The sequence below is a fragment of the Propithecus coquereli genome, unplaced genomic scaffold (assembly GCF_000956105.1).
Source record: "Propithecus coquereli isolate 6110/MARCELLA unplaced genomic scaffold, Pcoq_1.0 Scaffold70, whole genome shotgun sequence".
In the NCBI taxonomy this organism is placed as follows: Eukaryota; Metazoa; Chordata; class Mammalia; order Primates; family Indriidae; genus Propithecus; species Propithecus coquereli.
This window is the reverse complement of record NW_012153063.1, coordinates 2,434,122-2,450,141: the sequence shown is the minus strand read 5'-3', so window position 1 is coordinate 2,450,141 and position 16,020 is coordinate 2,434,122. Positions and strand designations below refer to the sequence as shown.

At 39.2% G+C, this 16,020-nt stretch overlaps 1 protein-coding gene across 1 annotated transcript in view; it reads right to left on the bottom strand.

Moving 5' to 3' along the window:
* Positions 1-15,660, bottom strand: part of CCNYL1 (cyclin Y-like 1) — a 33,181-nt gene extending 17,521 nt beyond the window's left edge. Inside the window, exons 1-3 of the mRNA XM_012661249.1 lie at positions 15,162-15,660; positions 5,975-6,049; positions 4,215-4,249 (exon numbers count right to left, since the gene is read on the bottom strand). Coding sequence (XP_012516703.1) covers positions 4,215-4,249; positions 5,975-6,049; positions 15,162-15,387 — 336 coding nt within the window. The 5' untranslated portion in view covers positions 15,388-15,660. The remainder of the gene's footprint in view (positions 1-4,214; positions 4,250-5,974; positions 6,050-15,161) is intronic.
* Between the last annotated feature and the right edge of the window lie 360 nt (positions 15,661-16,020).

Here is a 16,020-nt window from a genome sequence, read left to right as displayed (position 1 = left end):
ATAGTTTTCAACATGTCACATTCTCCCATTAGTATCCCCCACAAATACATGAAAGACAGGGGAGGGAGAAGATCTAATTGTTGCTTTTAAAAGTACACAGCATTTAAAACTTGCCAGTAGCCAATAATCAGAAATAACCACACCATCTAACACCATTTTGTTTCAGATGTTTCTACTGCAAAATCACTTATTCCTTATTAACAAAAAGTCCCAGATATTGTATTTTTGAAAAGTGTTACTATTTGGAGGACCAAATTCTCCTTCAAGAAATGTTTTAACTTTATCTAAACTCTTAGGTGTTTCTTAAGCTATTCAGTTAAAGTGTATACTTCACATCAACTCTGTGTTAATGTCTATTCTTTTATCATCTCAAAAATACAGCATGAAAAGTGAAAATTGACTCATTCAAATACTTTCATTCAAAGTAGAAGAAGGTATCTTTTAAGGTCATTACTGTTAGCGGGTAATACGCATATACTATACCACAACAACAATGAAAAAAACCTCACAGGAGAATAAAAAGAACAGAGAGGAAATGCACCAAAATACAGACTAGGTGGTAGAGCTTTAGGTGATATCTTCTCCCATTTTCCTCTATTTAAAATTTTCTGTCATGAATGTATATTGGTTTGTCTTTAAAAATATTAGAACTAAAACATTTAAAAATGTGAATTAGATGTGGTCTTACAGCCGGGAGGGCTTATTCAATCAATCAGCAACTTATGGTCTACTGGCTAGATCCAGCCAAAGAAACACGTAACACTTGCCCATCAGTCCAGGCTTGCTCTAAACTCCTGCTTAAAGACAGAAGAATTATTCACTCCAGGAAAATGGCCATTTCTGCTTTCTTTCTTTTCTCCCCCCCCCAACCACCAGGCCATTTCCAAATTTCAAGATGACCAGAAAAAGGTAAACACAAAGATTGTCTGCTAACCAGCTATACAGCAGGAGACACACCACTCACTTCCATCTATTGAAACTTTTCAGTATCAAGAACATCACCATGTCTCTTAAGACAAAATTAAGCCTCTGAGCAAAACAATTGTTGCTGCAAAAGGTAACTACCACCTCATCCTGCTAGAAAACTTAAAACAACTATTATGGCTAAAGCCTTATCATTGCCAGCTTCACAACCTCAGCAAACTATGCTGACAAACATTAAGAACATGAAATGCAAATACTAAAAGACAAATCGAACAGCAAAAACACTACTGATCGTTTAGTGTCATAGATATTATTTCATGTAGTCACAAAATAGAGACAAAGAACATCATTTATCTTCACTCAGCACAAATGACAGAATATGGAATCTTAAAGTCTTTAACGGGACGGGGAAGGGGGTACTTAGTAGACAAAGTCGAATAGCAAAGACTAGGAAGTAATCACACGTAGTAGTTTAGTAAGTCACAACCCAAAGCTTACCATCAAAGGTCAAGTACCTGCTGAAATCCTGTCCCCACCCACTTACTTCTCCCATTTTGTCTATTATCTCTTATTTTAACCCATTAAAAAAGTAAAACTGAAGTTCACTTTTTTCTCTGCCTTTATTTATAAGTTTTAGATTTTTTTTTAAAAAAATTAATGACTCAGCTAACTTAAAAATATCTACAATATGACAGGGTATAGAGTTGGAATAGAATTCTTAAACGAGGGTTTAGCAGAAAAGTGTAATATGCTTACTATAGGTGTAACTAAAAAATTGTCTGGATTAATATTATTCATTATACTGAATTTAAACTTAGATTTACACTTTTAAATAGAGGTTCTAAATTTGGGTTAAACATGGTGGACTGACCACAAACTTATTTCCTCTCCTGCCTGAAATCTCATTAGAATTAAAGACATAAAAAAATAAAGGTTATACACAAGACCAGGGGACAGGATTGACATATGATTTTTAATAAATATTAAAAGATGAAAAGTAGACAAAGGACTGGTAACTAGCATGGAAGCACAGCTTAGGTGCCCAGAGAGAATGACTCAAACAGGACTAGGCAACCAATCTGTCTCACAGAACCCAAGGCAGGCTGAGAACCCACAAGGCACACAACACCTCAGAAGGAAGGGTAAAACAAAACAAAAGGCAACAAAATCAGTTGAAAATCTGTGGCTAGAGCCCCAAATCCACCTGTCCTCCCATCTTATAAGGAATTCAGATATATATTCCCTGGAGCTATTAAAACTGAGGGTTTCTGGGCTCAGAGATACCAGGGCTGAAACCTAGGAAATGGGAAAAAACTGTACACTGAAAAGTGGAACTCCATTTCTCCTTCCCAACTCTGCTTCTGGAAAGCAAGTAGCCATGCTTGTACCCCCCAGGCAGAAAATTGGGGAATCCTTCTCTGAAGAAACGGAGCTGTCCCAGAGAAAAGACCCTCAGCTAATACACTGAGGTCTCCCAGATGAAAAGCCGGCTTGGCCTCCAAATCCTTACAGGGAAAGCCATCAGTTAACAAAAGTCCTGCTCACGCATGGTGCTTCCAATTAGAGAAAGCCAGAGACCACCACACACTTGAGGAAAGCCTCCAACAAGAGAGATCAAAACAATTGGAAAAAGGAATTCACAGGAGTGGTAAAAATTCAGGAGCAAATGAAAACTTAAAAAAAAAATTCTTAAAACACTCTCAAAAAGAAAAATTTCAATAGAAGGGTTAGAGCATAAAGTCAAAGAATCTCCAGGAAGTAGAACAAAAAGACAAACTGGAAAATAGGAAGGGGAAAAATTAAAGATCAATGCAAAATTACTGGTCTAAGAGGCCCAACATCTGAATATCAGAAAAAGAAGGAACAGAGAAAACATAAATAAGCAAGAAAACTCTCTAGAGGAGATGGTCTGCAGATTTCAGGGGCCCCAATAAAATGAAAAGGTCCACACCAAGCCATATTATTAAATTTCAGAATCCCAGAGATAGAAAAGGTATTAAAAAGCTTCTAGAGAAGAGATGGGGGAAAAATGACTAAAACTGGTTACATATAACGTATTACACAATGGCAACAGATTCAAGAACAATACTATAATGAGAACACAATAGAGAAATGTCTTCAGAACCATGAAATTTAGTTTCAACCTAGAATTTTACACTCTATCAAATAGGAGGGATTTTCAGACAGTCTAGATCTCTAAAAATGTCTATGTGCCCTTTCCCAGGAAAATGTGCTCCAGTAAAACTGGAGTATAATAAAACAGAAAGAAACACAGAATCCAGGACGCAGGGGATCCAACACAAGAGAGTAGTTATTTGAGATCTCAGATGATGACTTCAAAGTGATACCCTACGAAAACGGGCACAAAGCAGGCCTACGGAAAAACCAGTCTACGTTGGAGTAGGATGACAAAAGGCTGAGGGAAATTGTCTTCAAGAGAAAAATGGAACAGATGTGTTTTAGTAGATAGAAAATATTTTTGATAGGCATGTGACAAATGTTACAACATTTGGGGAGAAAAAATAGTTGTTAGAAAACAGGCAAATGAATATTGTCAGGAAATTAATTCCACAAGAAATAGAAGGATGTGAAAGCAGGGAGACCAGCCGCGGCTACTTATTGCATTTGGCTGTGTGAGCTACTGTTGGTGAGGAAAAGGGGATTATCCTGGAGAAGTGCAAAAGTACTCAGATTTCAAGAATATTTAAGACAAACAATGAAGGGTGTACAGAAGAGGCACACTCAGAAAACTGTATGACTCAGCAGTGAATAATAATATTTCATAGTCATAATAATGTAAATACTGACTACTGAGTTAATTAAAAATGTGATACATGTCAATGAAACGGAGGGAAGGAAACAGGGTCACCATGGAGTGAGGAAGCTCAGCTTCTACCTGCTATGACAGGAAGTCAACGGATAGTGCTAAAAATTGACTTAGCTGTTATCATTGTTACTTTGATTAAAAAAGATTATAATCTCCAGGTGGAAACATTTTTTAAAGTAAGATTAAAGAATGAAGGCAAAAATATTTAAGGCAGAGCTTTATACCACAATCAAGTTATCAAAATTTAGCTTAGATGTCAGAAACCCTTAAAAAGTGGGCACTACTAAGCCAAAGACTTTCCTATATAAATTTGATACTTAGAAAAATAAGAAGAGATTTAGAAAATCCACAAAAAGAGGTCCATGCTGACAGTACTGGGTCCCCATTATATTTTTAAGGAATCGTGACAGACATACTTTTAATTCAAACTATTAACGTCTTAACTTTGCAACTGTTTACTTACATGGTTTAAATGGTTGCTCTTCCTCTTTTCTCGCACTAAGAATAAAAAAAATTAACTGATCAATTCTGATATAAATATCACAGAATAAAAGTAGTTGCTAATTATCTGATGAATTACTAATATACAAAATGAGATAAAATTCCTTTGTATTTTTTTTAAAATAATTTCCAACAAAATTTATAATTTAAATCATCTGGCAAGATGAATCTCAAAGTAAAATCTAAAAACTTTGTTTTATTTTCTGATCTAACAGATATTCTATTACACACAAATGAAAGACTCTCCATGTACAAGAGAAAAGGGCAAAACAAATTAGGCCGGATGAGAAATTTAGCTAATAAAAAAGTTTACCTGTTGCATATTTAAACCACTACCCAGTAGTATTTCCTAATTCTACATTTACACACAGCCTACTTTAATTACCCATATCTAACAGCTGACAGCTCTAAGAACCAGTTTCTGGACAGGCACCAATTCCTAGATATACCTGAATACCCGAAAGCATCCTGGACTACTTATTGGTAATCTACTAATATGGTACTGAAAAAATGAATGAGTCTTTACATAACTGGAAAGTAACCTATCTTAAATTTAAATTTTAAAATGAGTGTGCTAATCTAATTGAACATAGTAACTACACACGCAAATAATTTTGTTCTAACAAAGGCCAGAAGAGTAAACGATCCAAAAGGGACTTGGACTGCACTTTGTTCCCCATGCTGCCTCCTCCTCTGATGCTGGACAGCATTGTAGGCACACGTTCCTTCCCACTAAAGAGAAAGAGGCATAGGATAGCTTTTATTTTCCTGCTTCCACACATTTAATGTGTGAGAAGCCCGTGGCTCTGGGAAAACTGAGAAATACAGCAATCCCAACAGAAATGATTGGCTCAAGACACAGTACACACAAACCGTGAAAATGCAAGTTAGACACCCCCATTTCTTCATTTCTGAAGGATAGCCAAAAAACAAAAACCCTCCCATTTTTTATTGTGCTGCATTACTTCAAATAGTATTATAAAACCCTTACTTCTTGTACTCTTGCTATTGAGATCAACTGAAAAATTTGGTTGTGTATGGCTTTTTAGCAAACAGACTAGGATTTAATATAACATTAAGGAAAATAAGGAGCGCAGAAAAATCCTATAGGTCTGATTCTCATCCTAAAACACGCAGGACATAGAAACTTTACACTAGTTTCACTTGCTGAGGCTAACCTTCTGGGAAACAACACAGGGCATGTTTACATTTACATTAGGAAGAAAAGGTTCTGAACAGCTTAAAAGTTCTGAGTAGCATAAATTTGGATGTGACAGGTTCATCTGGTTAGATCACTGGTTAAAGGAGGCCAAAATCAGTTTCAATCCCCATATGTTAACAACTGATATTTTTTATTTGTTCACATGAAAACGTAACTGCAGCCTAAAGCCTATCATTCATCTTTCAAATGTGCTCTTTGGAGCAGGGGAAAAGGGCCAAGAAGTATGAAGAAATAGGGATAAATCCAGGACCATTTCTAAATCATGTGACCAACTGTGTTGATAAAGAAGTGGCAAAGTGTGTAAACAGAAAATCTACATGTTCTCACTAAGAGTGACAACTAAAGGAAAGTATATCACATATTAAAATAAGACAAATGAATATATAAAAAGTTGAAAAACTGAAACTAGTGAGTTCTTCTAAATACTTTCTGTAATACATCCTGTTAGACAGAAACAGTTCTCAGTCTTTTCCTTGGAGGAAAAAAAAATATTGTCTTACCATCTGTTTGAGATTTGCTCAGGAAAATTGTGCTTGCCCTTGGATGGTCAGAAGGATTCGATTCCAAAGCTAAATCTGTAGAAGAAGAGAAAAAAGATGGGATAATTTAGGTGAGTGGAAAATTTTTTAAGCAGCTACATATTGACAGGCTCAGTGGCGCATGCCTGTAATCCCAGCACTTTGGGAGGCTGAGGCAGGAGGACATAGTTTGAGCCCAGGAATTTTGGGCTGCAGTGAGCTATGACTGAGCCACTGAAATCCAGCCTACGTGACAGAGCAAGACACCGTCTCAATTAAAAAAGAAAAAAGGCTACCCATAATTTTAATCACTTAACAGTCTGAAGAGAAATTTTTTTGTAATAAATATGAAGGAAATATTAATATAAAGGCAACAATATAAAAATTCCACTGGGGAATGCAAAATCATTAAATCTCTCCATACATGCAGACTAAAACCAGGCTATGTCTGTGACTTCTTTTTGTAACTCGAACCTAAATAATCTGATGCAACTTCCAGATGAATCACATACATGCCCTCCCCTCCTTCTACTTATCAAACAGAAACACAATCACCCTCTTCTACGCTGACATTACTAGCACATTTCAGGAACAGGCTCAGGCAGCAAGTGATGCTGTGGCCAATTACCGTCAGACATCAGCTCGATAAACCAAATATGCTAAAACAAAGAGGGTTGTTTTTGGCAAGCGTTCTTTAGACAATCAAATGGCTAATTCCAACTCCAACAAGTGAACTCATTTAGTTAGCTCTGGTTTATCTGGGGGCCATTCATCATGGCAGATTTAAGAGGACTGCATAAAAAGTTCAATGTTCTAATCTATAAGAACATTTCCATGGTAGAAAGTGAATTTTAACTTTTGTCCTCAATTTCCAAAGCTAAACTCTCACGTCTTTCAACAGCATGATTAATTTGGGGCTTCATCAAAATGATCTTTTGAAGCAGGTCATAAGGCTGCTTCGAAAAACTTTTGGTCCTACCTATGTCAAGGCAGGTCTGTCTACAGTCTACCTTGCACCCAAGTGGGATAATCTCCTATTCACGCAAGACTACGAAACAGATTCTTGAATTTTCATAAAACAAACTTTGCCATCATCTGGGATAATAAAAGTTGTCATGAGGGGAAAAAAATAAAAACCTATGACACTCTTCAGCCATGTCCATCTCAACCTACTTATATTAACCAATTTTGTAAGAAACTGGGCCAAGATCCAGACAGGTAATGGTTAAGGCAATATTTGCCAAACCTCTTATTAATAATTGTTATTTTCGAAAGGGGTTTAGTGGTCAAATCACAATACATTATACCTCTGGCCCTTAGAGAATCAATATTAAAAAACTTAACCAGTCTAGCAGTGAATAGTGTCTAACTCAGCATTTGACAAATTTATCTACCTAGAAACCTTTGGTTCCCTCCAAGTAATATGGTTTAAATCTTGCATGAACACACACAATTTGGGACTTCCTGGTTTAACAGGAATTTGAATCATCCATTTTAATGGTACTGCCAAATCAACAGAAACTTACACAGCTAAACCAATTGGTTTGTTCTTCAAAGAAATTCCTCCACTGACATGAAGTTTATTAAACTGCTTTTGGAGAAAACTATTCTCATGTAAAAGACTCAAACAAAAATTATTTTAAAGGATTTTTCCCACCCACATCTTTAAAAAGATGAGACAATGGTTACTATTTAGAAAAATAAAATTATTTGTACAAAGTGACAAGCAGAGATTTTCAGAGCTGTCTCTAACCTAAAGCTTCTGAAAGAAGTCATGACTACTTCCTACCAAAAAGAAAGCAAATATACTACCATCAAATCTAAAAAATGAGAAGAAATGTTTACAGAAGCCATATTAGGTACCTATGTCATAATAAAGTTTAATTAAGAATTTTCAATGGAAGTCCAGGAAAATTAAGTACCAGAATCAAAGAGGAGCAGGTTTATAGATACACACAACCGCAAAACCAATGTATTTAACTATGTACTTAAATACAAAGATCAAGAAAGGCTATGATAAAAGAAATGACACCATACAGGGAAAAAAGAAAAATTAGCCCAAGTGACAAGCTGGCACTCTCCCTACCCTAAGGTTTTAGGGTGGGCACATGACCACAGGCCAATCATTCACAGCTCTTTTGGGACTTCCAGGAACCAGAAGAGAAAGGCAGAGCTGTACTCTAGGGTGCTAGCTGGTCAGGAGCTGCCAGTGGCCCCACAAACATGCCCACACAGAGATTTAGAGATATGTCCACAAAATAAAAATATATCACCAGTATCTTATACGTGAATGCCTTCAAAATTTTTTTTTAAAAAACCCTCAACAATGTTTGAAACTAGGAGAAATATTTTTGATCTCATGACTAGGGATTATGATTAAAATTGTATTTTAAGACCCACTAGTTTCATATCATCAATTTAAATTGCAACTTAATGTGACAGCATGACAGGATGATGGAGGCAAAGTATGACTTAAAAAAAAATTAAACTCAAATCTTAACGTAAACATCCCTCAGAGGAAGAAATCTGTAAGACACCGTGACACTGAATACTGCTTTTCCTCTAAGATTTTATTAGTTGTAAGATCCATTTCAGTTGCACAGATGTTAAAAATGTAAAAATATATGCAACTCAGAATAAATGAAATGTTTTAATAAAAATCAAAAGTGTTGAAATTATGCAATTGTAAACTGTCAAGAAATGATTTTCCTTGTCAAAATATTAAAAGGAGAGGGCAGTGACAGAAGCTAACTAACAGAAGCAGCATATTTCAGAGAAAGAGATTGATTTCAACATATTGATTTCAATATATCCCAATTAAATAGAAGATGTCGGCAGTTTCTGGGCCAACTGCTAGGCATCCGTTTATTTAAAGGCTTCCTGAATTTACTGACCTGCTCTCTCATCCCTATACTGCACACTGCATTAGTTTTATGTCCCATAACACAAACATTTTAAGCCTCTCAATTCCAACGCAAAGTCTGATGATTTTGTCTAAGTCCACACTTTCTTACCTGGTGGCCTTGAACTGGCTGGCCTCTCTGGAGGGCACACAGCCGCAGCAGTGCCCACGCGTGCCTTGTTCCTGCTTTCCTAGCCTCTGACTATTACCTCTGGCTTCCAAACCACTTCTCTACCTGCCTCTATGTCAGTTCTCAGTCTTGCCGTAACTGTTTTATCCTCAATCTAGGCTTTAGTGACTGTGATTGAGCTGTGACATTTCATATACGGTAGTATGCATTTCTCCCATTATATATTTCTTAATAGCACTTAACTCCATTTCTTAGACTTTTAAGAACATTTCTGGGTTATAAGTACATCCCCATTTATTATCCAATGTTACTGTTTTAACCCTAAAGCTTAATTACTTTAATACACTGAAAAAAGATGAGGGAAAAAGGTAGTATCCAAACAAGCCCATATTAAGTCGGTCGGGAAATTCTTTTCCTATATACCATATATCTGGAATTTATATTCTTGATCTACCAAGTCTTATTTTTTTTAAAACCGTAGAAACTCAGAGCCTGTCTTCTCATATGTAAAACAGGTATAATTCCTACACTACCTAACTCAAAACGTTGTGAGGATCAAATGAAATACAAGAGCAATCTATGTACTACATAATGCACAATAAATTACAAAACTTTCACTAACTCAAAAGCAAAAAGTAAACATTAGCATTCACTGGTAAACCCGTACCAACATAATATCTTGGGCAAATATGCACTTTGGCTACCCACTGAAGTTAAGAGGAAAACTGTCACGCAAGATCAGAAATTCTTCCTTATGCTTTTTTTTTTTTTTTTAAATAAATACTATTTCCTCTGTCTTTCATGTAGATTCCTGTATGTTCTCCACCTTGCTTTTTTCATGTAACATATCCTGGAGATCACTCCACAGCAGTAAAGAGAGATCTCATTCTTTTTTACAGCCCCATAGTTCTTTGTGTGGATGTACCAGTTTATTTTACCAGTCCCTTACTAGACATTTATTTTCAATATTTTGCTACTGAAATAATGCAGACCAGGTGCAGTGGCTCATGCCCGTAATCCCAGCACTTTGGGAGGTCAAAGTGGGAGGATCACTTGAGGCCGAGAGTTTGAGACTAGCCTGGACAACACAGCAAGACACCATTTCTACAAAAAGTTTTAAAAAAATTAGCCAGGAGTGCTTGCCTGTAGTCCTAGCAACTTGGGAGGCTGAGGTGAGAGGATCACTTGAGCCCAGGCATTGGAGGCTGCAGTGAGCTATGACTAAGCCACTACACCCTAGCCAGGGTGACAGAGCAAGACCCTTTCTCAAAAAAAAGGGAGGGGGGGAAGAAAAGAATGCAACAAAAGCTTTGTGCATACTTTTTTTCATATTTGTGGGGTATACCTACAGGATAAATCCCTCAAAGTAGGATTTCTGGATTGAATGTATTTGCAATGTTATAAGTCTGCCAAATTCCCCTTCATGGAGTTGACTATTTTGCATTTCCACCAGCAATATATGAATGTAGCTTTCTTCACAGCCACACCAAAGAATGTATTGTCAAGTTTTTGGATTTTCTCCCAATAGGAGGGAAAGTGCAGTACAGTTTCATTTGCCTTTCTCTTATGTGTGAAGATATGTTTAAGGATCATCTGCTTTTCTTTTTCTGTGACTTGTCTATTCATAACTTTATCTACTTTTAGATTCACTTAATTTCTTCAAGTCAGCCTATTTTAGGTCCTTATTATTTTTCGGTTCGCTGTTGGCTCTCACCTGAACTATTCCACCAGCCCCCTAGCTGGTCGCCCTGCTTCCACTCTTATTTGCATTGCAGTGTGTTCTCACACAGCAACTAGTCTGACCTTTTTCTTAAAGAATTAACGTTATTCCTAGGCTATAATCTTCCAATGGTTTCCCATCACAACTTAAGTCTATATTCTTTGTCAAGGCCCACTAGGCACACAAGGCCTTATCCCACCATATCCTCCTGGCATCCCTTTCACTCTGCTGCAGCCACCCTTCTGTCTTTTGAGGCTCTCCCGAGGCTCTCCCAAGGAGTTATCCCTCTGCATGGAAGCCTCTGTGCCTTCCCCCCAACATCACATGGCTACCCCTCACTTTTAGAACAGCTCACAAGTTACATAAGGAGAGCAGTCATCTTACACACATGCCCCTGTAAAACTGCCCTCCTCTCCAATCCATTACCCTATTCTACTCTCTTCCCAGCATCTCACTACCTGCCGTTCTTGATTATTCATGTATTACCTACCCCAGCTCTCTCTAGAATGTAAGGATTGGAGTTGGGTTGGGGGCCTTGTCTTGTATACCACTGTTTGCCCTGCATCTGGAACACTGCGTGGCCACCCAAAGGTGCTCAACAAACATCTATTTAATATACCCCAAACTAGTTAAGTTTCTCCCAGTTTTCTCACATCTCCTAAGATTTCTTCTAATGCTGTTTCTTGATTTGTCATCTAAGATCAGCATCAGACCTCTTAAAGTCGTAGTTATTCAGAATTGAAGACACAAGATAGGCTACCAAGAACCACAAAAATCAAAAGGAGGAATTCTAACGTCCAGTGAAAAGTCAATGGTAACTTTAATTTAGCATTAGAACATTTAACACTAAAATACCTTAACTACAAAATGACTCGTCCCATGAATTTAATTACATAAGATAAAATATACTATCTGAGTTCTGTAGAGAGGTACAACACATCAAAATGTTTTTACATGTCCCCCGAATCAAGCATAAAGGGACAGTGTATGATTTTACTATAAAAGATGTCCGATCGTAAGGGTAGGTAAATAAATGATGCTCTAACCATTCGATGGTACACTAAGCAGTTCTTAAAAGGCATGAGATATAGCAGTGTGCACTGGTATGAAAAGACATCCTGGAGTGCTCTCTAGGTGTCAAACCACTGTTTCAGGAACTTATGTCATTATGTCACTGCTTTAAGTAAGTTACAAAGCAGCACACATGATCTCCATTTTTGTAAAATGAACAAAATTCATATGCATGCAAAAGGTTCAGGAACAATCAATACCAAAATATTAATAAAAGTTAGCTCTGGCATTCTGAGTCTAAAAAATGACTTTTATTTTCTAAATCTTTTACATTAATACATTGATACTGTTATTTAAAAAGAAAAAAAGGATTTAAAATAGCTACTAGAAAGAGGAAAGATCTGTTGCTCAGAAGTTTTTCCACATGATATGGTGAATTCTTTCCCTGCCCTCACACCCGTCACGGGAGGAGGAAGAGGAAGGGGTCACTTGAGAGAACACCTTTAGCCAGCAAATTAGCAAAGCTCCTAAAGTCAGAATACAAAATGCTGTGTAAAAAGTTGATGGGTACTAATAAAATTGAGTAAGATCTTAGTATCCCATTTTTTGTTACTGAGACTACCATCAGTTGTATTAGATACACTGTTCGATACAGGCAAGGTGATAGAAAATACTTTTTAGTCTACCTGAAATCTTTACTAGGGTCTTAGGAACATCTCTTTGAAATGGCTTGAAAAAATCATTTCCTTCTGAAATGTTTCAGAGAAGAATAAAGCAGAGCATCATTTATGTTTGATTTTGTCTAAGTAACCAAAATAATTCAATTCTTCATTGTAGAAAAGCTAAAATGTTTTACACCCAAGCAGGAATTTCTCAGTTTCCAGGGAAACTGATATAAAATTGTCTGAAACAGAGATATTAAAAGCAAACTTTCAATGTGTCTATACTTTATATTTGGTGTTCTAAGTTTCTATGGAAACTTCAGGATAATAGGCAAATGCTAAAATTGAGGTTTCTCATTACTGAATGCCACAAAATTAAATTTTAAGAGATAAACTGAAATGAAAATTTAACTGTCATGCTAACAAAACATGAAATGGTAAATTCTGTGCTCAGAAACTATTTTTTCAACTTTTCTAATTAACATTCACTCCTTACCATTGTCTTATGCTTAATGTCTGGTATCTCGCTTGCCCTCTTATCAGTTTCTACTAATATTCCTCTGCCCAGGGCATTCCTGGCTTATATTCACAGTTGCCAGAACAAACTCTTTAAAATTTATTAATCCATTTATTTGACTGGTAAGTTTAGACCATTTTTTTACTGGTACTTTTATTCTTATCCACTGAAATGCATGTATAGACATAAGATGGGAGCCCGAAAAGGTGGCCTTGGCCTGTAGTCCCAGCTACTCAGGAAGCTTGATCTCAGGCCACGAGTTCGAGGCCAGCCTGGGCAACAGGGACAACAGTGTGACACCTGACCCTCCCCGTCCTTAAAAAAAAAAAGATGGAGAGGCAAATGTTGCCTCTGAGTTGTGTAAAATAACTTTGAATGGAGCTAATAAAAATGGGAATTAGTTCTAAGAGATAGATCTACTTTATGGGTAAAATATGAGATGCATTTCTCAGTTTTTAAAGTTTTTTAACAACTGAAATAGGCATATCTACCACCACCATGTCAGTTAAGAGGATTTAGAGCCTTAGTTCCGTTCAGTAGCTATCTTACATAGTCGTTTCTGATCTCTAAGTCTTCGTTTCTTCATCAGCAATATAGAGAGAATATACACAGGCCTTATTTGAACTTAAAAGGGCCAATTGAGATGTACATGAAAATGTGTTGCAAATCTTAAAGAATGATGTAAAGAACCTATTTTGGGCTCTCGTCCAACACCACCCATCAACTGGTTTGTAAAATCATTCAGAGGCTTACCTTACACCACCAAGTGAAGCAGAAGTTTTCACAAGTACTTACATGCTTTGTGTATAAAGGTATGATCAATTAATTCACGTATTTGTTCATTCTTTTACAATTTCTGAACATTCTGAAAAGTGAGTACGGTACTTCCCAGTTACAAAGGCACATCCATCATGAGGCTTAATTATTCTAACTTTTAAATAAATTAAGAGCCCAACCAAAGTTTAAATAGAAGAGCTGTAAGACATTTCCTCTACAGTAACGAAACCACTGGCATTTAAATGAAAACAATGAGACAAATGCACTTAAACATCTTCATGATACAATGTTTTCTACTTCGAAGGACTTAGTTTTAATTCAAGAACCACCTTGCTACCTTGAATTATTTTTAGCTAGATTCATCCCTTTCCAAAATTCTAGAGGTTAAAAAAAAAATCAGATTTCCTCTTCTCCTCTTTCCCATTCCTCCTCCCCGCCCCCGCAGTGGTTTAGAGTCTAAAGAACTTTTACCTCACACTCTTATCTTTAAACAGGATTCTAAGGTGGGGGGCGAGAGGGGCGGGAACCATAGAAACTAACGGTCTTGGGCAGGCAGGGTCTGGCATTTTAACTCCCTTAAACTATGCTTCATCTCTTTTGAACTATTAACCATGAACTACCCCTACGTCTCCTTTAAAGGAGGCAGATGAAGTCTGTTAAGTCACCGGAGTAGGGCTGAAAATACATCTGTGTCAAAGTAGGAATTTTAAAGTAATCAGAACTCTGCGAGTAAACTACTTTGGGCTGAAAAAAAAAAAAATTCTGCAGCCCTGGCATTAACATTTCACAACTTTCACAAATATTTTACGCAACTCTTCCCAGTTTCTTTTTGTGTTCAAATTATAGTTGGAAGGAATAAAGCAGCTTCCACCAAGGTGAGGTAAAACAGCCTATTAAGAATACCATATAAACTCTCCTATGGCAACTTCTATTTTGAATTTAAATAAGAAATCTGCAAACATTTGGATCTGAATTGCCCAAGTATCAGATATCTTAGCGAGTGGGAGGAAGGAAACAACCAGGCCCCTACCTGGCTCCTTCATTTAGGTACCATCTGGATGGGTGAGGACAGAAAACGGGATGGGGACTCCGAAGTTGGGGTGTTTGAGTTTTCATTGACAAAGGGGAGAGAATATATCAAAAAAGTCTTTATCAAGTCCCAGGAGACGATGAATAGAGCTACAAACAAGAAAGGCCGTGGACCGGAGGGTCCCACGCCAGTTTGGGGGAACGGGGAGGAGGGGCAAGAACTGGGCGTTCGGGTAGGGAGGAGGGAAAGAAACTGGCCGGACGCGGCGGGGAAAGAATAAAGGGTGGGGACTCGAGGCAGAGCCAGCCTTGGTCCCAGTGCCCAGCCCCGGGAAAGCCGGCTCCCGGCAGGAAGGAGCCGGAGGCAGCGGATGCTCCCGGGGGAGCCTGGGGGCGGTGGAGGCGTCCGCCGCCTCCTTACCTTCAGGCATCTCCCGGTCGCTGATGTGCTGCAGGTGGTGACCCTCGCCGGCCCCGAAATCCAACTCCACAGGCTCCACGGCAGCGGGCGCCGGTACTACCGCCACCGTGTCCCCGGCCACCGCCTCGTAGATCTCAGACTCGTAGTCCGGCTCCGCCGGCCGGGGGTGCCGGCCCAGCTTGGGGCTGGCATTGGGGGACACGCAACAGCTCAGCGTGGTCCCCATGGGGCGCCTCCGCTGTTCTGCGCCGCTGCCTGTCTGCGCCTTCGCTCGCCCCCGACTCCGCCGCGCCGAACAGCCGCCCCCTCCCCCAACAATGGCGCGGCCGGCACGGGCAGCCCCGGGCTACGCCGGGCTATGCCGGGGCTGCACCGCGCCAGCAGACGCGGCCTCGCCCGCTGCTCGCCCGCCCGCCCCGCCGCCCTGCCCCGGGCAGGGCTCCGGCCTCGGCCGCACCCCCGCTGCCGCGCCGCCGCCGCCTCCCGCGAGTTGACTTGTGTGCGAGGGCGGCGACCAGCCGGGCTTATTTAAAAGGGGTGGAGACCCAACAAGCGCTGAGAGTCACAGCCACTGCCGGGAGAGAGCGTGGTCAGAGCTCCTCCTCCTTCCGCCGCCGCCTCCTAACTGAAGGCTGGTCGCCCAGGCCGGCACTTGCCAACCGGAACGCATCCTGCGGTCACCTGGTTACGAGGAGCCAATCATGCCCAGATTTTCCTCCAGGCGCCCGCCTCAGAGCCCAGGCACGTGACTCACAATGCCCAGCCCCGCCCCGCAGCTGCCCCGCCCTCCCCACGGTGAGCACCGGACTCCCGGTTTTCATTCATCGCAGGCTGCCGGGAGCTTTCCGGTCCTGAGGGA